At 43.0% G+C, this 27,543-nt stretch overlaps 2 protein-coding genes across 2 annotated transcripts in view; one reads left to right on the top strand and one right to left on the bottom strand.

Annotated features, from left to right (window-relative positions):
• LOC126470899 (uncharacterized) overlaps nucleotides 1–19,269 on the top strand; it is a 66,754-nt gene extending 47,485 nt beyond the window's left edge. The window contains exon 7 of the mRNA XM_050098962.1: nucleotides 19,165–19,269. Coding sequence (XP_049954919.1) covers nucleotides 19,165–19,269 — 105 coding nt within the window. The remainder of the gene's footprint in view (nucleotides 1–19,164) is intronic.
• LOC126469864 (COMM domain-containing protein 4) overlaps nucleotides 1–27,543 on the bottom strand; it is a 555,575-nt gene that overhangs the window by 183,361 nt on the left and 344,671 nt on the right. The window contains exon 4 of the mRNA XM_050097178.1: nucleotides 11,290–11,393. The gene's annotated coding sequence lies outside the window, so the exon portion shown is untranslated. The remainder of the gene's footprint in view (nucleotides 1–11,289; nucleotides 11,394–27,543) is intronic.

Below are 27,543 nucleotides of genomic sequence, written 5' to 3'. Positions count from 1 at the left end.
TGATTATTATGTAGTTCATTTTAGAAAGATGAAATTCCAACTAGATGAAATTTGGTGGAGTCATCTATATTAAGCAACGAATTTTATCATCTGTAGACATCAAGAACAACACTCTAGTTATCGAACTTTTATACACCGCATCTAACCATAGGGAAATATTCTCTAATTTCTTACAAATGAACACACCCATTGTCGCGTAAATCTTTATCTAATTACTAACTGTAAACCCGGCGTTGCCCGGATATTTATTCATCCCAGTTTTATGTCAGTTCATCCCTTCTTCCCTCATCTCTCTTGTCCATTTAGTCCTATCTCGTCTCTCTATCCACCTCCTCCTTCCGCCCATCCGCCTCTCTTTCCATCTCCTCCATCTGCCCCCCCTCTCTCACAACACTTCCTCCTCCTCTCCATTCTCCTCTCCTTCTCCATCAATCTTCCCGTCTCTGTCCACCTCCTCCTCCGCTTTTTCTAACAGTACATCAAATTCACAATAATTTATGTATTTATTACAGTGTTCCATTAGTCATTCATCGCCTTCCCCCTTTCTCTGTTTACCTGCTGCTCCCTCTCGCTTTTAATCTGCTTCTTTCACATCTCTGGATGCACCTCCTCCCCCCCTCCCCGCCCCCATCACTTTCTCCTCTCTCCGTATATCTCCTCCTCCGCCTCCGCCATGCCATCGCATCTTTCCCCGTATATGAAAACATACGTATATCTGCCAACTTCGATGCTGATTGACGAGACGATGTTGAATTTATTTAAAGGTAGGCCAACAATCTGCCATCCAGCATACGTTGGCTTGTGTAAACGCCTTCACCACGAAAACATACGTACATGAGCCAACTCCCAAGCTGATCAGTCAAATGGTGTGTAATTCTGTTGTAAGGCACCCTCCGCCATACACCGTATGAAATTTCACGTAGACGGCGGGGTTCCCCTTGTTTTGAAGATCAAATGTACAAAATTTCATCAAGATCGGAGCGACACTGTGGCTTTTGTTGAAATCCGTAAGTAAAGTACCCTCCACCATGCAATGAACGAAGTTTTATGTAGACAGCGACCTTCCTCTTGGCTGGGGAAATAGGAATTCATTTTTATACACCCCGCTCGCTCTATGCCGACTTAGTTGTGAAACATAAATAATAGATTCGAACAACAGAAATCATGTAATGATTTCTTTCGTATAAGAAGCAACATAGCTATTAAATAATAGTAACGAGATTACGAGAGCAGTCACTTTCAGTGTTACGTAAAATAACGTTATACCTTGTAAATTATCACGACACAAAATGAAGATGATAAGCAATGTGGGACTTCCTTCCGTTTGCGTTTGAAACTCTCGGAGAAATCCTGTGTGGTGAGGAGGGTGGGAGGGGGCAGCAAGGGAAGCCTCGATTTGTTTTGCCGGCCCAGGCCTCTGACAGGATTAGTGTGCCACTGCTCGTAGGAAACCACATGGTAGGAAACACCACGACACCGTGCACCAAGTGACCTCTCGATTATGTCCCACAAACGTTCGACGGGATTGATGTCGGCCGAACTGGGTGGCCACACCATTCGCTAGAATTGTCCAGAATGTTCTTCAAACCAATCGCAAACAACTGTGGCTCGGTGACATGGCGCCTCGTTGTTTGGGAGCACGAACTCCATGAATGGCTGCAAATGGTCTCCAAGTAGCCGAACATAACCATTTCCGGTTAATGATCGGTTCAGTTGAACTAGAGGATCCAGTGCCTTCCCTGTAAACGCAGCCCACACTCTTTATGGAACCACCACCATCTTGCACAGTGCCTTGTTGACAACTTGGGTTCATGGCTTCGTGGGATCTGTACCGCACTCTAATCATACCCTCAAATCTTACCAACTGAAATCGGTACTCATCTGACCAGGCCAGATTTTACAGTCGTCTAGGATAAGACGACATTGTCACGAGCCCAGGAGAGGCGCTGCAGGCGTTTTCATGCTGTCAGCAAAGGCGCTCTTGACACTGTGGATCTCGGAATATTGATTCCCTAACAACTGCCTATTTTAGAAATGGAATGTTTCATGTGTCTAGCGCCAACTACATTACGCGGTCGGAGTCTTAATTCACGTCGTACAGCGAGAATCATGTCGAAAACTTTTTCACGTGAATCACCTAAGTACAAATGACATCTCCGCCATTGCACTGCCCTTTTACATCGTGTACGCGATACTTCTGCCATCTGTATATGCGCATATCGTTATCCCATGGCTTCTGTCACCTAAAGACCGCGATATTATGAAGTTCTAAATCAACCGACGTTTCGACAGTCTTCGCAGTTGTCGTCTTACAGGTGACTAAATGGTGGCTCTGAGCACTATGGGACTTAACTGCTGTGGTCATTAGTCCCCTAGAACTTAGAACTACTTAAACCTAACTAACCTAAGGACATCACACACATCCATGCCCGAGGCAGGATTCGAACCTGTGACCGTAGCGGTCGCGCGGTTCCAGACTGTAGCGCCTAGAACCGCTCGGCCACTCTGGCCGGCACAGGTGACTAAACTCCCGGTTTATAGACATGGTCTTCTCTACATATACCTTCTTATTTCGGTCGTCAGGTGACAATCGAGGTCACATTCTGATACTTCATTGAATAGTTTGAAGCCAAAGTGCCTATGGTAGAGTGGCTGCATAGTAGACTATTGTCTGAGCTATTTTAGCAGGTGACTCGCAGGCAACAGCGAATCAGCAGCTCTACATCTACATCTACATCTATACTCCGCGAGCCACCTTACGGTGTGTGGCGGAGGGTACTTATTGTACCACTATCTGATCCCCCCTTCCCTGTTCCATTCACGAATTGTGCGTGGAAAGAACGACTGCTTGTAAGTCTCCGTATTTGCTCTAATTTCTCGGATCTTTTCGTTGTGATCATTACGCGAGATATATGTGGGCGGTAGTAATATGTTGCCCATCTCTTCCCGGAATGTGCTCTCTCGTAATTTCGATAATAAACCTCTCCGTATTGCGTAACGCCTTTCTTGAAGTGTCCGCCACTGGAGCTTGTTCAGCATCTCCGTAACGCTCTCGCGCTGACTAAATGTCCCCATGACGAATCGCGCTGCTTTTCGCTGGATCATGTCTATCTCTTCTATTAATCCAACCTGGTAAGGGTCCCATACTGATGAGCAATACTCAAGAATCGGACGAACAAGCGTTTTGTAAGCTACTTCTTTCGTCGATGAGTCACATTTTCTTAGAATTCTTCCTATGAATCTCAACCTGGCGCCTGCTTTTCCCACTATTTGTTTTATGTGATCATTCCACTTCAGATCGCTCCGGATAGTAACTCCTAAGTATTTTACGGTCGTTACCGCTTCCAATGATTTACCACCTATGGCATAATCGTACTGGAATGGATTTCTGCCCCTATGTATGCGCATTATATTACATTTATCTACGTTTAGGGAAAGCTGCCAGCTGTCGCACCATGCATTAATCCTCTGCAGGTCCTCCTGGAGTACGTACGAGTCTTCTGATGTTGCTACTTTCTTGTAGACAACCGTGTCATCTGCAAATAGCCTCACGGAGCTACCGATGTTGTCAACTAGGTCATTTATGTATATTGTAAACAATAAAGGTCCTATCACGCTTCCCTGCGGTACTCCCGAAATTACCTCTACATCTGCAGATTTTGAACCGTTAAGAATGACATGTTGTGTTCTTTCTTCTAGGAAATCCTGAATCCAATCACAAACCTGGTCCGATATTCCGTAAGCTCGTATTTTTTTTCACTAAACGTAAGTGCGGAACCGTATCAAATGCCTTCCTGAAGTCCAGGAATACGGCATCAATCTGCTCGCCAGTGTCTACGGCACTGTGAATTTCTTGGGCAAATAGGGCGAGCTGAGTTTCACATGATCTCTGTTTGCGGAATCCATGTTGGTTATGATGAAGGAGATTTGTATTATCTAAGAACGTCATAATACGAGAACACAAAACATGTTCCATTATTCTACAACAGATTGACGTAAGCGAAATAGGCCTATAATTATTCGCATCTGATTTATGACCCTTCTTGAAAATGGGAACGACCTGCGCTTTCTTCCAGTCGCTAGGTACTTTACGTTCTTCCAGCGATCTACGATAAATTGCTGATAGAAAGGGGGCAAGTTCTTTAGCATAATCACTGTAGAATCTTAAGGGTATCTCGTCTGGTCCGGATGCTTTTCCGCTACTAAGTGATAGCAGTTGTTTTTCAATTCCGATATCGTTTATTTCAATATTTTCCATTTTGGCGTTCGTGCGACGGCTGAAGTCAGGGACCGTGTTACGATTTTCCGCAGTGAAACAGTTTCGGAACACTGAATTCAGTATTTCTGCCTTTCTTCGGTCGTCCTCTGTTTCGGTGCCATCGTGGTCAACGAGTGACTGAATAGGGGATTTAGATCCGCTTACCGATTTTACATATGACCAAAACTTTTTAGGGTTCTTGTTTAGATTGTTTGCCAATGTTTTATGTTCGAATTCGTTGAATGCTTCTCTCATTGCTCTCTTTACGCTCTTTTTCGCTTCGTTCAGCTTTTCCTTATCAGCTATGATTCGACTACTCTTAAACCTATGATGAAGCTTTCTTTGTTTCCGTAGTACCTTTCGTACATGATTGTTATACCACGGTGGATCTTTCCCCTCGCTTTGGACCTTAGTCGGTACGAACTTATCTAAGGCGTACTGGACGATGTTTCTGAATTTTTTCCATTTTTGTTCCACATCCTCTTCCTCAGAAATGAACGTTTGATGGTGGTCACTCAGATATTCTGCGATTTGTGCCCTATCACTCTTGTTAAGCAAATATATTTTCCTTCCTTTCTTGGCATTTCTTATTACACTTGTAGTCATTGATGCAACCACTGACTTATGATCACTGATACCCTCTTCTACATTCACGGAGTCGAAAAGTTCCGGTCTATTTGTTGCTATGAGGTCTAAAACGTTAGCTTCACGAGTTGGTTCTCTAACTATCTGCTCGAAGTAATTCTCGGACAAGGCAGTCAGGATAATGTCACAAGAGTCTCTGTCCCTGGCTCCAGTTCTGATTGTGTGACTATCCCATTCTATACCTGGTAGATTGAAGTCTCCCCCTATTACAATAGTATGATCACGAAACTTCTTCACGAAGTTCTGCAGGTTCTCTCTGAGGCGCTCAACTACTACGGTTGCTGATGCAGGTGGTCTATAGAAGCATCCGACTATCATATCTGACCCACCTTTGATACTTAACCCAGATTATTTCACATTCGCATTCGCTAATAACTTCACTGGATATTATTGAATTCTTTACTGCTATAAATACTCCTCCACCATTGGCGTTTATCCTATCCTTGCGGTATATATTCCATTCTGTGTCTAGGATTTCGTTACTGTTCACTTCCGGTTTTAACCAACTTTCCGTTCCTAATACTATATGCGCACTATTTCCTTCAATAAGAGATACTAATTCAGGAACCTTGCCCTGGATACTCCTGCAGTTTACCAATATTACGTTAACTTTTCCTGTTTTTGGTCTCCGAGGACGGACATTCTTTATCAACGATGATAATGTCCTCTCTGGTAAGCCGTCAGGTATTTTATCGTTTCGCCCAAGGGGGGGTCCCTCTAACCTAAAAAACCCCCGTGTGCACGCCACACGTACTCTGCTACCCTAGTAGCTGCTTCCGGTGTGTAGTGCACGCCTGACCTGTCTAAGGGGGCCCTACAGTTCTCCACCCAATAACGGAGGTCGATGAATTTGCAACCATTATAGTCGCAGAGTCGTCTGAGCCTCTGGTTTAGACCCTCCACACGGCTCCAAACCAGAGGACCGCGATCGACTCTGGGCACTATGCTGCAGATATTAAGCTCAGCTTGCACTCCGCGTGCGATGCTGGTTGTCTTCACTAAATCAGCCAGCCGCCGGAAGGAACCAAGGATGGCCTCAGAACCCAAGCGGCAGGCGTCATTCGTTCCGACATGTGCTACTATCTGCAGCCGGTCACACCCAGTGCGTTCAATAGCTGCCGGAAGGGCCTCCTCCACATTACGGACGAGACCCCCCGGCAAGCACACCGAGTGCACACTGGCATTCTTCCCCGACCTACCCGCTATTTTCCTGAGGGGCTCCATAACCCGCCTAACGTTGGAGCTCCCTATAACTAATAGGCCCGCCCTCTGTGACTGTCGGGACCTTGCCGGAGAATCGGCCACTGGCCCAACAGGCGAGGCACCCTGTGGTGGCTCGGAAACGATGTCATCACCACTAGGAAGTACCCCGTACCTGTTGGAAAGGGGTAAGGCAGCTGCCACGCGGCCAGATCCCACCTTCGCCTTTCGGCCAGGCACGCGCGAGCCCACCACTGTCCGCCATTCACCCTGGAGTGATGGCTGACCGGTAAGATGCTCACTGCCGGAAGACGCAGCGACATCAGGGGTTCCATGTGATTCCGAGGCCACCGAAGTAGGCATAGGTCTCACCACAGTTGCCCCAACGCCACTACGAGCCGACGCCTGCGCCTCGAGCTCGATGAGCCTAACAGACAAAGCCTCCACCTGCCCCCGAAGAGTGGCCAATTCTCCTTGCGTCCGCTCACAACAACCACAGTCCCTACACATGACTATGTTTACCCTACTCTATAAGGTGACAAATTCCCAAGATAATATTCTGTTGAGCTACTCTGATAATCAAGAAACACTCACTGAAATACGAGACGCGAAAACTACGCTAGGTTTTCCCAGAAAAACTATTTAAAAGCTAAGCGCAGCAAATAAGTACAAAAACGCTTTATACAAACAGTACTCGCTGCTGCTGGTGCTGTCGCTCTGGCTGTCACAAGACAACTGCTGATTCAGGTGACTAGTGGCTAACGGCCGCGAAACAAACAAAAGACGGTTTTAGGGCGCTCCTAACAGAGTAGCGTTTTCTAATCTGACACTGGTGTAATATTCCACAACATTCATTACTTTACAAACCGGTTTTTATTCGTTACGTCATCGTCAGGTACAAAGATAAAAATGTGCGGCTGTGAAATTTTTGTGGGATGAAAGATTTTAAAATAATATTGAATATCTCAATTTGTTTCCAAAGGCGAAAATTGTTAATGTTTGATTTAGGACCGAAACTCCTAAAACGCGATGTGGCACATTAAATAATTAACTACATCACAAATTACTGTAATACTTATAGTAAAATTTGGTGTTATGTTCCAAGGGGGTGGCTGAGTAACAATCTCGTCCTCAATAGGTCCAATAATAGAAACAGGCACTACGTAACAAGTGTGACTAAACAGGTAAATGAAACACCTGTAATGATACAAAGTAAAATTTCAACTACAGTAACTGAAATAAAGAAAAAACTGGGACACGGGAGTGGGAGGGGTACCTTACAAAACGGGCTTGAAGGGATTACTAGTAGTAACTGTAATTTACTTTTAGTGAAGTCCACTTTTATCATGAACCCCTGGTTTGTTTCTACAATATGTTATTAATGTGACTTTCTGTAATTAGATTATTTGCAAGAAAAATGAAAATTATTTCTAATAATATGTATTTATTTATAAATGATAGAGCACAGCAATTAGTCGTCCTTATTTTTGCAGGTTTTATTACGTAAATCCAGATTTCGGCAAGTGCCAAGCCATTATCAGTGCACTATTTTTTAATCTCGATGCATGTTAGTATTCAAAGAACTGTGACTGACGCCCGAACAACAGGGAACTAATATGCATCGAGATTAAAAAATAGTGCATTGATAATGGCTAGGCACTAGCCGAAATCTGGATTTGCATAATAAAACCTGCAAATATAAGGACCACTGATTGCTGCGCTCTATCATTTATAAATTACATAACAGTCGCTGAGTGCACCCACTTTTCTAATGGGAGGTAATCTGACTTATTTATTTGAAAAGGTAATTTCAAAATGAACCCAAAAGTTATTAAAGTAACTTAAATAACGAAATTTTAATGATATTCCTAGTATTCGTCTTTATGGATGAAAACTGAATTCTCATGACAGGTTCAGCATCAAGTCTGATACTGTTTTCTTTCCTTTTTCTTTTTACTTTTTACTTTTTATTAACACGTAGGCTAATCTGAGAACTTCTTTCACACATGTATGTAAATGCAAATGATAAAAGTACCAACGAAGCAACAACTGCGCCTATTCATATTTTCAACTGCATCAGAAACCCAGTAATACTACTAATATAAATTTTTCTTACAATGGTGAATGAGGCCTCGGGTCGATAAAAGTTTCTTCTCATTAGAAGGTCGAAGTCGTGCAGTGACAAGTGACAATAAATGTGCTTCGAATCCAGAATTCATTCTGACATTTAAATTCCTGTTCAGTTGGGGAAATACAGCTTAAAAGAGTCACTAAAACTTTTTAAATTTTTCTTCGAGGCGTTAATTTTACGATGCTTTGTTGAGTGTTATGAAGAATGGCACGTAAGTTTCGTGGAACCCATGAGTGATCTCCACGGCACATCGTTCTTCCGTGGAACATAGATTATGGGGCGCTGTATTAGAGCACTGATACCGCGTGACTAATACGCGTGGTCTTCTCTCGGCTGCGGTGGTGCGCGACAGAGAGGATGAATAAACCTCGCACAGCTTGGCGGAACTTGCTGAAGATGATCGACGCTACCACGCCTAATGACAAAGTAGGGATGGGAAAAACAGACCGGTTAAAATTGATACCTGTATTTTAGTTCTGAATAATCGGTATTTTTCGTTATTTGTTTGATCACTGTTATAATTGGTGTTTCTAGTAATAACCGGGTTAAAGCTGGCATTTCAATTAGCCATAGCAGTAGTGCAACAATTTTTCAAAATGATAGAGCACAACAATTAGTCGTCCTTTTCTTTCAGGTTTTATTAAGCAAATCTAGATTTCGGCTAGTGCCTAGCCATCATCAATGCACCGTTTCATAGTATCACTGTATGTCCTAGTACGTCAGTCCCCTATTGTTCGGGCTTCTGTCCCAGTTCGTTCAAGGCTTCAAACAGGGGACTGACGTATTAGGACACGTATTGACACTATGATATAGTGCACTGATAATGGCTAGGTGCTAGCTGAAATCTAGATTTGCTTAACAAAACCTTAAAGAAAAGGACGACTGATTGCTGTGCTCCATCACTTTGAAAGTCATATCACAGTCGCTGAGTGCGTCCACATTCGTAATGGCAGGTAATTTGAGCAACAAGTTTTGGTTTTTAAATAAATCTTTTTTAAAAACGAGTAATTTTTACTCGTAAAATTTCCTTTGATTTGAATTATGGCTTTATTACATGAAATGGGAAAAGCTATCAGTGCTATTTTAATATCAATCTTGACTTAAACAAGCAATAAACTCACGAAATAAGAATTGGTATAGCATTTCTCAGACATTAATATACTTGTTACCATGTGGCGTGATCTTCTGGATGGTACGCACATATATGCGGAGTGGGAGATGGTTCAAATGGCTCTGAGCACTATGGGACTCAACTTCTGAGGTCATTAGTCCCCTAGAACTTAGACATCCATGCCCGAGGCAGGATTCGAACCTGCGACCGTAGCGGTCTCGCGGTTCCAGACTGCAGCGCCTAGAACCGCACGGTCACTTCGGCCGGCCGAGTGGGAGACTTACCCTATCTGGTCTACATGTTAATTTCCCACTGTTGTCGCTGAACATAAGTTGTGTCACAGAATTCCACCATCCCTAGTCTGTAAGTATTTTACGAAGTGCCGCATCATTGAATTATAACCCTCTATTTGCTTTATAAGAATAAGAACGGAAGGAACCAGAACAAACTTACATCATATAAGGAGAAAACATAACAATTCATTCAAAGTTTACAGTAAAAATACGAAGCACCTGATCTGTTGCCTGTGTCTACATAATATGCCTTTATCTGCTTGTAGCCCTTGCAAACGGACAGATTAACACTTTTTAGATTTACTATTACATAATGCCCATATAATGGCATGATCCCCGTTTACAACAATATTTTTGAGTAGAGAATCAAAAAATTAGCATCAATAGGAAAATACTGCTGATTTTTTGTAGTATTCAACCACTTGTCAGTTTACAAGAAAAGTTGCGAATGGTGGTACGCACTAACTTTTCTTTTATTTGTCTTTATAGTTTAATATTTTGATTCTATGTATCTTGAAACTGAGAGAGTTATAATTTTTCAATCTTTGGTCGGTTTCTACGTTTATTGCAGGAAATAAAAGGAATAAAAATCCGAAAATCGGTTATTTCAGAAATCGGTTATTTTGAGAGGTTTTCACAGTCAGCTTAAACTTGCATTGAAAACCGATGTAACCGAAAACCAGCTGTATCAGCGATATCCGCCATCCCGAAGATAAAGCCGCTAGCGCGTCTTGAATAGCAATACGGAAATCACGCAGATGCGTACAGACCTCGAAGTTGCAGCGTGCGCGTGCTCGATACTCGGCGAACAACCGACGATCACTCGGTTTCGCTACGCGGACGCAGTGCTCTGACGTCTAGCTTGTACCTAGGGCAGCTTTTACCTGCCGCTTCTGAGTTTCTTGACAACTGAAATATCAGCCACGGCTTTCGTGGTTCTTGGCAACTGCAGATGGGATGTGTAACCCAAGTCGCACAAAACGTAATACTAATCCGTTTCGTAATTTCGGCGACAAGGATGTTGACATATTCACACGGAAATTCGCAAATGACTGTACTGTGGACAGCATCTCCAGAAACTTTCCTCAACAGTCATTTACGAACTTCTATGTGAATGTGGCGGAATCTATGTTCGTGAAAACGGCAGACCGACAAGCAGTCGCGCGTTGGTGTAATGAATCGCGCAGTAAAGCTGCGAGGATGGGTCCTCAGTGGTGCCTGTATACTCAGTTGGTAGGAGCACTCACCTGGACAGAAAAGGTTGTGGGTTCGACTTCCCGTCCAGCACGCTGATTTCACCTGTCACGATAGTTCTGAAGAGCACAAACTCAGTTGCAGGCTATGTTTAGTAATTCAAATCGTAACTGGATTATTTTTAGCTATACACTATACATCAAATACTGAAATAGTGTGAAAAATATTGAAATAGTGTGAAGCATTCGTTCTGCTTACTAACATATGTTTGTTTAATGACCAAATAGGGTCCCTGTTATTTTACGAAGGCTTCTTTAATGAGCCGCCAAGTCAAAAGTCTAATGCCGTCACAAATGGCGATGTAAAGCGTGACAAGTTAGGTAGCATGAGGGTGAAGAGAGCACATTCTCGATGTATGCCAACAGGTGCATATCCTTAACACCACCAAAAAACCTACCTGTATTTGACGTGTTACGTTTCGAAGAAAGAGGCGCTCGCTCTTCTAATATCTGGATACCAGGATTCCTTCCGCGAAGACGAAGGCCAGTGGTTTACTGTATCCTGTAACACAAATAGGATTATCAGAATGAATAGTGTTGTCACTCTAGTTAACGGAATAATACTGTAGAAGCTGAAAAAAATGCTATTATCTGTTTCCCTGAATCTAGCATATAAGACAAAATAATTATGACCGTGGGTTCTGATCGCTATTCCGCAACCAAAGAATGCTAATTGACCTGTGCCTTACAGTATTATGACCACAGTATTTCGTTTAAGGTAACCTGGACAGAAACAAACGACAATAATGTTCAGCGAAGTAATGGGGTTGTGTGAATTCCTAAGGGACCAAACTGCTGAGGTCATCCGTCCCTAGACTTACACACTACTTAAACTAACTTAACGCTAAGGAAACACTCACACCCATGCCCGAGGGAGAACTCGAACCTCCGGCAGAAGGGGCCGCACGAGCGAATTTATGTATAGAAATCAGTAAGACCCATAATTAATCATCTTACCACTGCACGAATAATAATAAATCAACGAACAGGTCAGGGGGATCAAACACTGCCGACTAACCACCGTGTCGAACTTTTCTGTGGCGACGCTGAAAGCCAGTACGGAAGGCCATATGGTTAACATACACCTCTAACAATCGTTGACCGCTAATGTAAAATTTTTGGAACTGAGCTCCTCAGCTGTCCTCAAAACGCTTCCATCCAGTTCGGTTCTCTCACACAAACGAACCGTGACACTGCCTCGAATCGGACACCAGTCCTTGTCTTGCTGGAATAGTGCTTGGGACTAGTTCTACCATACTTCGGGAGGACAGAGGTTCAAATCGTCGTTAGACCGTTCCGATTCAGGTTTCCCGTGGTTTCTCTAAATCGCCTATGGATAATGTCGAGATGGGTCCTCTGAAAAGGATACGACCGATTTCCTTCCCAAATCTGAGTTTGTGCTCAATTTCTCGATGTCGATGGGAAACTATAATCTTCCCTTTTTTTCTTTGCCAATTTATATGTGCTACATTCTGGACAAATAACCTAGCAGACCTAGGAACACGTGGACAAATTATTAAGGCAAATGAAGAGGTTGAGGAAGGAAGGAAGGGAGATTAGGATTTAATGCCCCGTAGACAGCGAGGTCAAGATGGAATCACAAGCTCGAACTGATACTTTACAATAGGGCACATCGATAAAACAAATCCTGAGCACTTCAGACTTCCGTTGTGGCCAAACGGTTCTAGGCGCTTCAGACTGGAACCGTGCGACCGCTACGGTCGCAGGTTCGAATCCTGCCTCGGGAATCGATGTGTGTGTTGTCCTTAGGTTAGTTAGGTTTAAGTAGTTCAAAGTTCTAGGGGACTGATGATCTCAGGTGTTAAGTCCCATGGTGCTCAGAGCCACTTCAGACTTCTGTCGCGCTATGATAGAAGCGGCTGCTGCTATGGAAACAGCAACGGTATCAGATTCTGTAGTGCACTTCTTTACTTGTCACCGGATGCTAATACAAATAAAACTTTTATTGAATTTACGCTGACATCGCAGTTTGATTAAAAATGTGAATCAGTTTGTTTGCCGTTAAAATGAATCTCTGGTCAGTGGTAGCCTATTAGGTATGGAGTACTAGCAAGAAGAAAACCAGCACCTTACTAAAATAATCACCATATGTGGTGATTCAGGGAAGCCACAATAGAAGAATATAACGCAGAAAACTGATTCCGACAAACAGAACTAGACTTCAGAAAGATTGTTTCGACATGTAACGATTACACAGTGCTGTGCTAAACTCATAACGTGGAAAGCAAGGATACAGAACAAATGGCTTATAGTTCACCTGCGTCTCTTCGCCATCTACGTACAGAAGACTAGCACAACACACATTCAGAGACAAGCGGCAACCAATGCAACATAGATATGACAAATAGAAACGTGAGAAGAAACTGAAAGAAGATGTATATAAAATATAGACAGTTCCAGTATTATATCTCGGTGACTTATCCACAGAAATCTTTATACTGTGCGCAACAAATTTATGACTGTAAGCAATGCAATTTTTCCTCCATATGAGAAGTACGAAGCACCTCTCTACACCTACATACACTGCAGACCACTGTGAATCATAAATCGGAGGACACTTAGCGTCGTATCACATGTTCACGAGTTCCAGTCACGTACGGAGTGCGAGAAAAGTAACTGCTTAAACGCCTATGTTTGCGCTGTAATTATTCTAAACTTGTCTTCGCGGTCTCTATGAGAGACACACAACCTACAGTGCGTAATAGGAGACAAAATTATAATAACACTCTTACAGTTTCCGAAATGTATTAAGACAGAGAAACAATTTCGGACGTGGGTGTCAATTGTCTATTTATTTTGGCTATTTGAAGTGCATTGGGAATCAACATGAACAAAAATATATCCACATACACACAACAAAAAATGTTTTGCATCATCCCGGTTCCCAGAACTTCTGAAGACAGACGTTGACTGTGGATATTGTATCACAAACACGGTCCCTTTGACAGTTCAGAGATGTCACAAACCCCACCCAAAGATGTAAACAACCATGCATGAGCAGCGCCTACAAATTAGACGGAAGGGGTCAGACAGCCGATCAGTTATAGTGATTCCACCAGGAAGGAGGTACACTGCCCGTGTTGTCTGTAGTACAACCATGCCTAGAAGGTCAATATCGCGGTTCGATCGGGTCCGCATGGTTACTTTGTGGGAAGTGTTCAGGCGTCTCGAAGTGAATCAAAGCGATGTTGTTCGGACGTGGAGGAGATACAGAGAGACAGGAACTGTCGATGACATGCCTCGCTCAGACAGCCCAAGAGCTGCTACTGCAGTGGATGACCGCTACCTAAGCATTATGGCGCGGAGGAACCCTGACAGCAACGCCACCATGTTGAATAATGCTTTTCGCGCAACCACAGGACATCGTGTTACGACTTAAACTGTGCGCAATAGGCGCCATGATGCGCAACTTCACTCCCGACGATCATCTTTACAACCACAACACCATGCAGTGCGGTACAGATGGACCGCTCAGGACTGTCATGTTCTCTTCATCGATGAGTGTCGCATATGCCTTCAACCATACAATCGTCGGAGGCCACCCGGTCAGGCTGAACGCCTTAGACACACTGTCCAGGAAGTGCAGCATGGTGGAGGTTCCCAGATGGTTTGGGGTGGCATTATGTATCCGAATCGCCGTTGAGGGGACCAACAGTGCCTTGATAAACTTGTGGATAGTATGCCACGATGAATACAGGCATGCTGGATATTAGAGCTACCCGCGTGTACAACTATCTGGACCACCACCTCTGAAGTCTCGCTGTATGGTGGTGCAACATGCAATGTGTGGTTTTCATGAGCAATAAAAAGGGCGGAAATGATGTATATGTTGATCTCTATTCCAGTTTTCTCTGCAGGTTCAGGAACTCTCGGAACCGAGGTGATGCAAAACTTTTTTTGATGTGTGTATTTATAAGGTAATATGGCAGCGATTAACAGAACTAGTAAACAACTACAGATAAAAGTGGTAATTTCAGATTCTGTACGTTGCTAGTGTGTTAAAATATACACTGTCAAATAAAACGAATAAATTCGTGATTAACAATAATGAGTTGCAAAGCATCAAATTCGTTCCATTAGACACAAATAAGAAATTGGAAAGTTCTCATACTCATCCACCGTGGTTAAAAAACCATGTAGAAAGTCTCCACGGAAGCAAAGAGAGCTTCTTCATAGGTTTAAGCGCAGTCGGAGCCTTGTGACAGCCAGAAGCTAAAATGGCCGTAAGAGGAGTAGTGCTAGAATGTTCAATATTCGAATGATTTTGTCAATCGACCTGACCAAATATCCTAAGGAGTTATGGTCTTTCGTGAAGTCCGTAAACGAAGCTAAATCAGTTGCTCAGTCGCTCAGAGACCATACTGGCAGTAAACGGGAGATGACAGAGAGAAGACCGAAATACTTAATTCGATCTTCCGAAATCATTTTATTGCACAATACCGTGATACAAATCATCCTTTCAGTCATCGGAAGAAGGCCGAAATGGAATTCCTGAGATAAGAGACCAAAGAAAAGAAAATCTGCTACAGTCGCTGAACAGTGGAAAGGTATGTGGACCGGATTAGATTCCTGTGAGATTCTACAAAGATTATGCCAGAGAATTTGCTCCTCTTCCAGCAGCAGTTTATCAAACGTCGCCAAAGCACAGAAGGATACCAAGCGATTGAAAAAAAGTGCTCTTTCCAGTTTTCAAGAAGAATGTCTAACAGCTGCACATAATTAAAGGCTCATATCAAATTGTTCAAATGGCTCTAACCACTATGTGACTTAACATCTGACGTCATCAGTCCCCTAGACTTAGAGCTACTTAAACCTACCTAACCTAAGGACATCACACACATCCATTTTGGTACCTGCTTCGATTCTGGTGTAAAGTGTTAGACATACATCTCATCCACATTAACAAATCGGCGAACGAAATCCGATGTGTTCTGCCTGAAACTGTACAGATGTTGCTGAGAATTTCGCCTGCACCACTGACTTTGGTCAACATTTAAAAAAAGGCGGCAATCCTCTTGCTAGGAATCGTTCTCGTCGTTAATACCCCAAGCAGAATGTATCGCAATATTTCTTCTTATACGACAACGGCGTCGGATATTTCATTCACATTTAATCACCAATCGTTAAATGCCATTGTTCATTTTTACACAGTTTCTTCTGTAATCGACTTTGGAAAAAGAGTAGACTCCTTGAAAGTTTCATCAATGTTGGATGTGTTCTGCTGTTTATAAACTTTCCGGAACCGAGAACTTTATGACAGCATGTAATTCCACACGTGCAGTTTAACACACACCTACACGCAAACGCACGTGCGAGCGCGCGCACACACACACACACACACACACACACACACACACACTAACACACACACTTGAGGACCGTATGGTCAGCGCAATTTTTCTGTTTTCATTTAATCGAATTTTTATATTTTTACATTCCGTACTCATGGGCAAATCAACAAACGGTGCCAACAGTGTAAACCAAATACCAATATTCGTACTTGTAACTTCAAAAACTGACTTAACGGAGACATTTTCAAAAAACCTTTCATCCCCTATTTCGCTCCCTTCGGATTGGAATTTCCGAAAACCCCTTCTTAGACAATACCTACAGTACAAGATCAACAGCCTCTCCAAATTTAAAGTTTCTATCCTTAGTGCTTTGGGCTCGGCATCGACGAGTCAGTCAGGACTTACTCGGACAAGATAGGATGCATATCATTACAGGTGTGTCTAAAAGTTTAAAGTAAATCGGTCAAGAACTTTTTGAAATTTTTAGTAATAATGTTTGCCCTTCATGCTTTACATATTTATTATTTATATTTAAAAAATAGTAGCAAGCTGACATTCGAAGCAATCAGTGATTCTGAACAAACGAAAATTTACGTTTTTATTTGTATAGATTATCCGTGTTTTTCGGATACTGGTGGAATCGAACGTCCGCATTAACTTTGAAATCAGAAGCTTGCTGTACTCTGAAAAGTCTTATAAATAAAACCATTCCGCAGATTCACTTGTGCTATTGCGCAACGTGTGTAGATATAATAAAAGTGAAATTTCGGGGATATTAACGCCGTATCCCAGAAAATTTAATCTTGCCCTCGTATGACTACAGAGCTACTGCCAGGAGACAACGCTGAACATCACACGGACGAAGGACGTACATATTAGAAGCCACACCTATGCTGACGGAGGTGTTCGAAACAGCGACCCTTTAGTCACGGGCAACACGCGCCATCTGGTACGACTAAAGCAGCTTTTTCTCGCATAGTGGAGGAACAAATTTTGTCCTCTCCTAAGCACATTTCACTATGCAGCCTGGAAAACGACAGAACTGTGTCTGATTTCCTAGCCACTATAACAGCTGCATTTGCTCAGAGGACCACCGCAGTTCCACGGCTAGTATTAACTGCTGCTTCTTGTGGACACGGCGAGCCATCCTCACACATCAGATATGGCGATGAATGAGAGCACTTACGTCGAACTTGGCGGCAGTTGCGAACCCGAAGGCAACAGTCTGAATAATCCGGCACCGACAGAAGTTGCAGGATCCAACAGCTGCAGCCTGCTGAGCTAACGAGCAAAATGGAATTTCTAGTTTTAAGGTGGAAATGTTTCACGCGATCGATGAATTTCATTGCGCGGTTTCCCTCCTCTGTTTGTTCTCAAATGCGAGCGTCCTTTTTACTCAAAGTTTACCCAACAGAAACTTTCAATGTTTGGAATACAAATGAAGGCAGATGCGATATTTTACTTTCCAGCAGATGTTACAAGCAAGCGTCACAAATGAATATTAAGTGTTAGAAAACAGAGCCGCAAAAGGCCTCTCAGTATGAATAACAGGGCGCATTTTAGTGCGCGGGAAGAGATTTTATATAATTTAACTGACGTCATTCAGCTAACATCCCGTGGAACCCAAGTGAAATAAAAGCATTATATATACCCCGACGACCTACAGATACAACAATTTACATAACTATTTGTAAAAAATGCAACATGACGAAAGCAGATTGAAAAAATCCTCATTTGAATTAGGTTACTACATGTAAATGAGCAGAATAATACAACAGCGCGAATTTGGGCTAAGCAGGATATTTTAAATGTCCACGTTAGACACATACATAAAACGAAGTGTTAAGATTAAAATACATTCATGATAATTTTTGAGTAAATGCCACGTTGTCGTCTTAGATAAACCATCCTGACATTTACCAGTGAAAAATTATGTAAATTAACACAAAGAAGAAAGAGTGACTTGTTTTAAAAAGAAGACATAGCTTCTGAGGATGACTAAAGCTGATATCAGTAACAGGAAGTAGTGAAGCATACTTGCAGTACGTCAGCTTTGATCAGTGAAATTATCAGTCTGTAAGGCGATTATCGAGTCATATGGTCTATCTTCACTTCCAAAAATAGCTTTATTTTGTGAGGAAATCGTTAGCTTCGCAAACTCACAATATTTACCTGTGACAATTACAGCTAATGGTGAGCGATGAGACGGCACTGTTTACCTGTAATAATCGTTCCAGGAACAACAAGACATCATGCCAGAATCGCGTTTAACCTACTAGCCGCCACGATCATTGCACCTCACCAATCGAATACTCACACCTCGTCTTAAAAGTCGATAAACACCAGCAAGTCGTTCGTCACAGACATCTGTAGATTACGACACAGAACCAGTACGTACATGATAAAACACGTCGCCGAAGCCAGTATATCACGCTCTGTTTCATATTAATGAACACATACACGTAGAATGTTCTTACAGCCTCTTTCTAAGGCAACCTTTCGCAGTAATTAACACGATTTTAGATCCTCTTAACGATAGGTTTTCCTCAGTGATAATGCAAGTACCGTACTTTTATTCTCTGTGATATAATTAACCAGTAACAATTCCATACAGTCTGGCAGAAAACAAAAACACGGAAATAAAGAAAAGGAAAATCCTGCTTTCATGCTGATATTATAACGCAATAAAAATTAGATGTTCATTTCAATAAAGACAAAGAGTGGAAACAGAATTTGCCAGAGTCTTGTCCCGCCACTTAAGCAAAAATAATGCGCTAGAGCGGAGCAGGCTATGCCGGCAGTGACGCATCTAGATAGGATTATAAGAAGGATGGGAGACAAATAAGAGTACACTACCCCGAATATAAGCATTTACTGTCTAGTATGAGTTTTGTGTATACTAATATGCTGCCAGAGATGCGAAGTTCCACATGACGATCATTGTTCTCTATTTTCTAACAGGATCGTGGAGATACGGAGGCAGAAGGAGGATACTCAGACAACGCGGAAGACAGGAGCTTCTGGGAGAAGCTGCACGAGAAGGACCAGGCGAGAACCCACCAATAGGCAGTCGTCGGCAGGAACAACCCATATCATTATCAGCAAAGGCCTTAGGCGTTTTATGAACAAATAAAGAATGAAATCTGCAGCATGACACAGAGTTTTAATAAAAATTTTCTGATTATTTTTCTGAAGAAATTATGCTACCATCCTCACAACACAAGCACTATTTGATACGTACTTTGTACAACGACAAAAAGCATTAAGTCACTCACATGAAATACAGAGAATTTATAACACCTACGTAACTCTAAGTATTAATCATTACATGCATTCAAATATTAATCTACAAGGATAATCATGCAAACAACGATGCTTTCTTTGTACATCATTTTTCACCTTTACGCCGCTTCATAACAAAACACAATAATTGAAATGTTAATTTATTATTCTCTTTCCACCAGCATCCTCATGCATCAGTTTCTTAGTGGAAAGAAATACGCCGGGTGGGATTAGCCGAGCGGTCTAAGCCGCTGCAGTCATGGACTGTGCGGCTGGTCCCGGCGGAGGTTCGAGTCCTCCCTCGGGCATGGGTGTGTGTGTGTGTGTTTGTCCTTAGGATAATTTAGGTTAAGTAGTGTGTACGCTTAGGGACTGATGACCTTAGCAGTTAAGTCCCATAAGATTTCACACTCATTTGAACATTTTTGAAAGAGAAACCTTTTCGTCCCGATGTGCTGAATACTTCAGATGTATCAGTTATATGTATCGCATTTTATCTCAATTAGGGTTTAACGAAATGTTGTAAGACTAGAGATTTGTAAGTGGACACAACGAACACAATGTACATGTGCACGAAAGCTTTTACTATCTGTGTGCAACACTGCCCCGGTCGCACTAACAAAAATTTATTACTATTTCTAATATGTCTTAAGCCACTAGAATATTATGCTGCAGCGTGGTAGTAAATTATTATGTTATTCCGCAGGCAGCTAGAGTTGCTGCACAGCGAATAAGCTTACGGGATACGGAGGTGAGCCAAACCCGGATAGAATCCGAGCGTTGGATTAACAAGCTTTGCTCTGGTTCACTAGAAAGTATGAGCGTGGTTTTTACGCGGCTTCAGATCCTCGCTTAGGCATAACAGTGGGCTGGCCCCGTACCTCCACCTCAGAAAATACTGTATAGAAACAGAACAAAGTTTAGACGACTCACGACCGATGTTGAACACAACCCCCCTCCCCCCCCCCCCCCCTGATGGCAGGACGACTATAGTGACTGGAAGGGCATCCTGCCCCAATTTCAAATAAACAGATTTGTCAAATTATGAAAACAGTATACCGTGTACGACAGGACAAACGTTAGGAAAGAGAGAAATTCTGGAGACAGCAGATCTTTGTTGCTAAAATTAAACCAGTTTTCCAGATACACTTCATATAGCTGTTTATCTTCTATAGTAAGCTGTTACGTCAACGTAGAAGCTTCCGTATTCGCCATATGTAGAACAAAATGAAATGATCATCGGTAACACTCGTAACAAAGAAAAGGATCAGTCATGCTTCGCTCGAGGTAATAGTTGGAGTTCGTGTACTGGGCAATATCATGATATTAACTTAGCCCTTCAGATCCTCGCTTAGGCATAACAGTGGGCTGGCCCCGTACCTCCACCTCAGAAAATACTGTATAGAAACAGAACAAAGTTTAGACGACTCACGACCGCTTCGCTCGAGGTAATAGCTGGAGTTCGTGTACTGGGCAGTATCATGATATTAACTTATCCCTTCAGATCCTCGCTTAGGCGTAACAGTGGGCTGGCCCCACCTCAGAAAATACTGTATAGAAACAGAACAAAGTTTAGACGACTCACGACCGATGGTGAACACAACCCCTCTCCCCCCCTACTGCCTCATTCCACGACATTCAGGATGTTTTCTCGACGATCCGAAAAATACACTGACTGACAAAAAAAAAGTGAAGCACCCAGAAGACAGGGTCGGGTGTCAGTGTAAGTTCGTAGACGTACACACCCTCTGTGGAAACGTGAATGATTACAGTTGCAATCCTCTGTGACAGGAAGGACGGCCAACAGAGTGCATCAGTGTTGTTACCATGCTTGGTAGAGTATATGAGGAGCGAATCAGCGTCAGGCGTTGAGTAATCCTTTGAAGGACAAAGAGATGCCCCGTAATCCATTACCAGCACCTCACAGGACTTGAGAGAGGCCTCATTGTGGCTCTCTTATTTGGCAGGCTGGTCGAATCGTGCAATATCCGCATATGTTTGGAGTTCGGGTGTGACAGTGACCCAATGTTGGACTGAACTGAATCAAAAGCGCAAGCAACTCGTCGTCAAAGTTCCGACTGACCACGTCTGACCACCACGTCGTCGTATTATGCATCCACTATACTGTAATCTCTTTACATCTGCGCTGCCATCCGGGAACAAGTAACAGACACTCTGCTACATCCTCTGTCATCTTAGCAACAGCTGAACCAGGCAGTTACCGTCCAATGCATAGGCTGCTGTTAACACCACTACATAAACGGCTGCATGTTGAGTAGTGCCGTCACCAGAACGCATGGACTGCTGGTGAATGGCGTCACACCGAGCGACCTAAGGCGCTACAGTCGTGGACGGTGCGGCTGGTCCCGGCGGAGGTTCGAGTCCTCCCTCGGGCATGGATGTGTGTGTTTGTCCTTAGGATAATTTAGGTTAAGTAGTGTGTAAGCTTAGGGACTGATGACCTTAGCAGTTAAGTCCCATAAGATTTCACACAGATCAACATTAAATGGAGTCACATGGTGTTTAGCGATGAAATGCGGTTCTGCACTTCCCCGAATGACAACCGGCGGCGTGCGTGGCGGCCACCTGGGGAGCAGTCCCATTCTTCCAATGTTCTGTAGAAGCACAGCGGTGTTACTTCTGAGGTCATGGTGTGGAAACCTACCAGGTAAGACAACAAGTCGCCCCTGGTAGTGATGAAGGGAACTCCAACGGCACACACCGTTACATCGCGGACGCCCTGCGCTCTCATGTGTTACCTGCTACGCGGTCGTATTGTGGTGCCGTTTTCCAAGAGGACAGTGTTTGTCCTCATACGACACGTCTCTCTATGAAATCTCTGCGTGATGTTCGGGCGCTCTCGTGGCCAGCAACATACACAGATCTCTCTCCGATAGAATATGTGTGGGACCATCTTGGACGTCAACTCCGTCTCGGTCCAGAATTCAGTATACTGAGGACCAGTAACAATAGTTGTGTCCAAATTGTCTTCTGACGCCCATCCCAATCAACGCATTCACCCTGGCCAGAGGAGATGCAACGTCACATTGATGGTTCAAATGGCTCTCAGCACTATGGGACTTAACATATGAGGTCATCAGTCCCCTAGATCTTGGAACTACTTAAACCTAACTAACCTAAGGACATCACACACATCCATGCCCGAGGCAAGATTCGAACCTGCGACCGTAGCAGCAGCGCGGTTCCAGACTGCAGTGCCTAGAACCGCTCGGCCAATCATATTGATGCAGGGGCTCATAGCGCCAAGTCCTTTCTAAAGTTGACTCTATTTTGTAATCACAGGAAGAACATCACACACCCTCTCAAACCGTTAATTCTCATTTCGTTTCCTCCTCCCCCTCTGGGTGCTTCACTTTATCTTCAGGCAGTGTATCTGCAGAAGTGATGGAGAAGTTCAAACAGAAGTATACGACATAGGCAAGAGTATCACTGGAGAAACATCTAAACCGAAGTAGTTGTTGGCAGCCACTGGAAGATTATAATACTAGCCACTTTATAAAATCAATAGTAGATTAAGAAGTCCTTCCAATAAGTACGGGCGCATAGAATTGGGTTGACAGAACTAAACTGCGCAACTGAAAATCTCAGAAGGTCAATTGCTTCTCGATTTTGGAGGTCGACCTGCAATGCTTCTGGGGCATGGCGGTTGATCTGCTTGAGGGTTTCTGTGCTCCCCACGGTGTGTTCTCTCTCTATTAGTTCTTTGCCTAAAAGTGTAACACACCACACCTACAGACTCCTAAAGAAGGATTCATACACATGGAAATTCGCCCTATATATCACTGTCGCCAAAAACCTTCTTTCTAATAAAATTTAGTAACAGAGGATTATTGCGTTAACATTAACAGGGCTAAGTTAATATCATGATACTGCCCAGTACACGAACTCCAGCTATTACCTCGAGCGAAGCATGACTGATCCTTTTCTTTGAGAAGCCACTGCCTTTTTCAACGATGGACGCAGACGTTACCTACTTTCGCGAGGCCTTCACCACTGCCACCGCAGAGATAATTGCGAAAAAGTAATTTATTATCAGTTCAAAGGAAAGGATGACCAAGCCTTCCCCATTAAATGTTGTGTTACCCTTGAGGAGAGCCGTGGTTACGACCATCACCACAGGATTTGAGCAATTTGGTTTCACCAGACTGCGCGGAATCATATCTTTTCTCTTCTTCTGCAGGTAAGCAGGCCTTCAAGAGCAGGAAAGTGAAATTTTTTCCAAAGCACGTAGCCCAGACTGTGGTCATGGCTGCTGGATTTTCACTAATATCGGAGTGAGCATTGATCACCAATCTGAGAGGAGCCCTAGTGACAGCTTAGTTTAGTTTCAGAATGAATCTTTAAGCCTGCAGGAGCTTGTTTCAAATTTCTGGGCAGATTAAAACTGTGGACTTGACCCCAGTAACCTGCCATTCGAGGGCAACCCTTTTTTCCACTAAGTATTGGGACGTAGCTGACTAATCAAGGAAGGTCCTACTTCTGCAAGAGACAGTGCGACGGGGCGTTCCAAAGTGATAGCTGCTTCGAGGGACAATTTTCTCGAACACACCTCATAGTAAACCTCTGTAAGAGAAGGAGCTGGAGCGAGGTGGTTATAGTTTCACGGATATTATGCCGTGTTGTTGCAAGGGAAAAAAAGGATTAAAAAAACGCCGCCCGCCCCACCTTGCATTGCGACAGGCTGACTTGGAGTGACCGCGTGGTTTGAGGCGCCATGTCGCGGATTGCACAGCCCCTCCTGCCGGAGGTTCGAGTCCTCCATCAGGCATGAGCGTGTGTGTGTTGTTCTTAACATAAGTTAGTTTAAGTAGTGTGTAAGTCTAGGGACCGATGACCTCAGCAGTTTGGTCCCTTACGAATTCACACGCATTGGAACATTTTGAATTTGCGGTAAACTGCCCCATCTACCTGGAACTAACACGCTACATTATCACGATCGTCAAACTGATAGGCGAAAATCTATATGCAATAACAGTGGCCACCATTCTAATTTATTTATCACATTCTGTGAGACTATGTCAGCCAAAGCATCTTTGTCACAAAACTAGTCTGTACATAGTGCACAAAAATATCGATTAGAAAATTTATAAACTTGTAAACAAAAGAATTAAATAACTAACAAAACACGGAAAGATTGTGAGAGAGTGTACGAATAAATAACATATTACAGAGAAAAGTTCTGAATTGCTGCGAGGAAATCCTGTATATAATAGGAATGTGCCTTAATGAGATCTTTCAGTTTGGAATTGAATATTTCGAGTTTACCATATATTTTATTCAGCTCTGTGGGAATCCTACCGGACATGAAACATGCTGAATAGTGCACACCTTTCTTTAAACGCTTAAGGAAGTGTTATCCAAGGACATATCGCTTTTAAGTCTAGTGTTCACTGAATAAATGTTGAATTTCCTTCCAAATCAAACAATATTTCCAACAACAAATTCCACGATGTACAAGAATGACACCGTTAGAAGTCCGAGACATCGGAACAATGGCCTACAAAAAGTAGGCGAACTGACACCACAGAATAGTATTTTTCTGGGCTAAGAATATTCTCTGAGAGTGCACAGAGTTATCGCAAAAAAGAACACCATTCGAAATAAAAGAGTGAAAGTAAGCAAAGTAAATAAGCCTCCGTTTTTCACAGTAAGAAATAATGGAGAATATTCTCATACTGAAGATAGCAGTATTCAGTTTCTCCACAAGATGGGCCAGTAACGTTTTGCTTTTACAAGAGTTCAATGTCAAAAATTGTATGTATTGCGTTCTTTTTTTCAGTCAAATCGTTAATCTGTTCTATGTTAGTGATGTTATCGACTATTTTGTAAACTACATCATTTACGTTACATTTCAAGTTACTCATAATTACAGCTGTGTAATCTGCAAAGAGGAACTTCTTGAGTCCTCTGTTGTTTTTCGTGGAAGATCAAAAATGGTTCAACTGGCTCTACGCACTATGGGACTTAACATCTATTGTCATCAGTCCCCTAGACTTAGAACTACTTAAGCCTAACTAACCTAAGGACATCATACACAGCCATGCTCGAGGCAGGATTCGAACCTGCGATCGTAGCAGCAGCGCGGTTCCGGACTGAAGCGCCTAGAACCGCTCGCCCACGGCGTCCGGCTGGTGGAAGATCATTGACATACATAAAGAAAAGTAACGAACCGAAAACAGATACTTGTTGCATCTCCCACCGCCCCCTCCACTTTACATTATCCCGGTTACTCTCATGTCTCTTCCTTGTTCGTTGACAGAGGAGGGAGGACAAGCTTTTACTTAGCCGGCCGTAGTGGCCGAGCGGTTCAGTCTGGAGCCACGCGACCGCTACGGTCGCAGGTTCGAATCCTGCCTCTTGCATGGATGTGTGTGATGTCCTTAGGTCAGTTAGGCTTAAATAGTTTTAAGTTCTAGGGGACTGATGACCTCAGATGTTGAGTCCCATAGTGCTCAGAGCCATCTGAACCATGCTTTTACTTTCTACTTTCCAGTTATGAAATGAACTATTCTTAGGCTGTAAACATTGAGGAAAACTGTACATAAATGTGGTGAGTTAGTTGTAATCGCCTTCAAACTACGACCTATTTGCGTCAACGCTCGTCTGCATTCGTTTATTCATTAATGAAAATATCTCTGCGTGGCATCTTCCTTATTTACTTGTCAGTAAGATGACCTGGACACTCCAGTTCATTTAGATTCTAGAAAAATGAAAAAATGGCCTAGGGGTAGGGCCTTTGATAATAATAAAAACATATAGTTTAATGTTCAGCGCGCTAGCCTGCCAGACGAGGAAATGAACCAGACTCGCGGCGAATTCGTGCGACGGATTACCGACCACTGGTCTGGTTCAACTGCGAATGTGATTTTTAGGTGGTTTTCGACGCTACGTTCGGCAAATAGTGAGTCGGTAATCAATCTCCACTTCATAAAATACGATACACAGAGAGTCAAAAAATTATAAGTCACCGAACAACGTTCACACTATTGACATACAGATGGCGCATTCGCTCCCTGATGGCTGTGGCGACAAGAAAGGCACCCGGTCACGAAGATAAAACAAAATAAATTTTCTAAATCGTGAAAAACGGCTCATCCCAATGACGGCACAAACATAGAAAGAGAGAGAGAGAGAGAGAGAGAGACGTCAACCAAAATGTAGGTGGACTCGTGAAGGGATTTGGACTATTAAAGGTGACGATCTGCTAGAAGAGGAAGACATCTAAACGAAGACTAAGGTAACGGAGAAGACACATAACACTACAAATCTATTAGTTCTTTCAGCTCAGAGCCATTTGGGCAGGTCCTCCAATCAGCACGGGATTTTGACGAAATAACGTGCCAGTGGGACAGAATTTGGCACGAAATCCTTTATGAGCACATCCAGCAACTCAGTCGATCACTGCCAAACCGAAAAACTGCTCGCATAAGGGCTAGAGGTGGACCAACGAGTCATTGACTTGCTCCGTTGGTGAAGCTCTTTCTCTTGAATAAATCATCCAATTTTTTCAATTTTTTTCTGAATTCGTAATTATTTGTTTTTCCGTACGTGTGCATCAAATCTACCGATTTCCGTGGCATTCGGATATTGTTTTTTTTTTTTTTAGAAAGTGTTGCTCCGGTCCTTAAAAACGTCCTTGTGTTCTCTCTCATTAGCGTCACATACCGTACTGAGAGAAAACAAAGCATTAAGCATTCGACCATACTCAATAAAGATGATCCAAAACCACAATATTACCAGTCCATCAGCGTATTAAACAAAGCAGTAAGGGTCTCGGACTACGTTGTCTATGAACAGCAGAAGGCTTATCGTACCACTTTTAACAATGCAACAAATACAAATGAGAGTCATTGTAATAGCATTAATTAAACTGATTAAAAATCTCAGAGAAACAACGGGCAGACTCAGAGCGACCGTTTTAGCGATGCTTGATCTGAACAAGGTATTTGATACCGTTAATTCCAAAAGTTTACTTTTGAAAATGAAGCAGTGCACATCGTAATGTTAACTATAAATAGAATTTCTCAGCGCGTTTGG

Source organism: Schistocerca serialis, chromosome 1, assembly GCF_023864345.2.
Source record: "Schistocerca serialis cubense isolate TAMUIC-IGC-003099 chromosome 1, iqSchSeri2.2, whole genome shotgun sequence".
NCBI lineage: Eukaryota > Metazoa > Arthropoda > Insecta > Orthoptera > Acrididae > Schistocerca > Schistocerca serialis.
The sequence above is the reverse complement of the archived record's forward strand: the minus strand, read 5'-3'. Positions and strand labels throughout refer to the sequence as shown.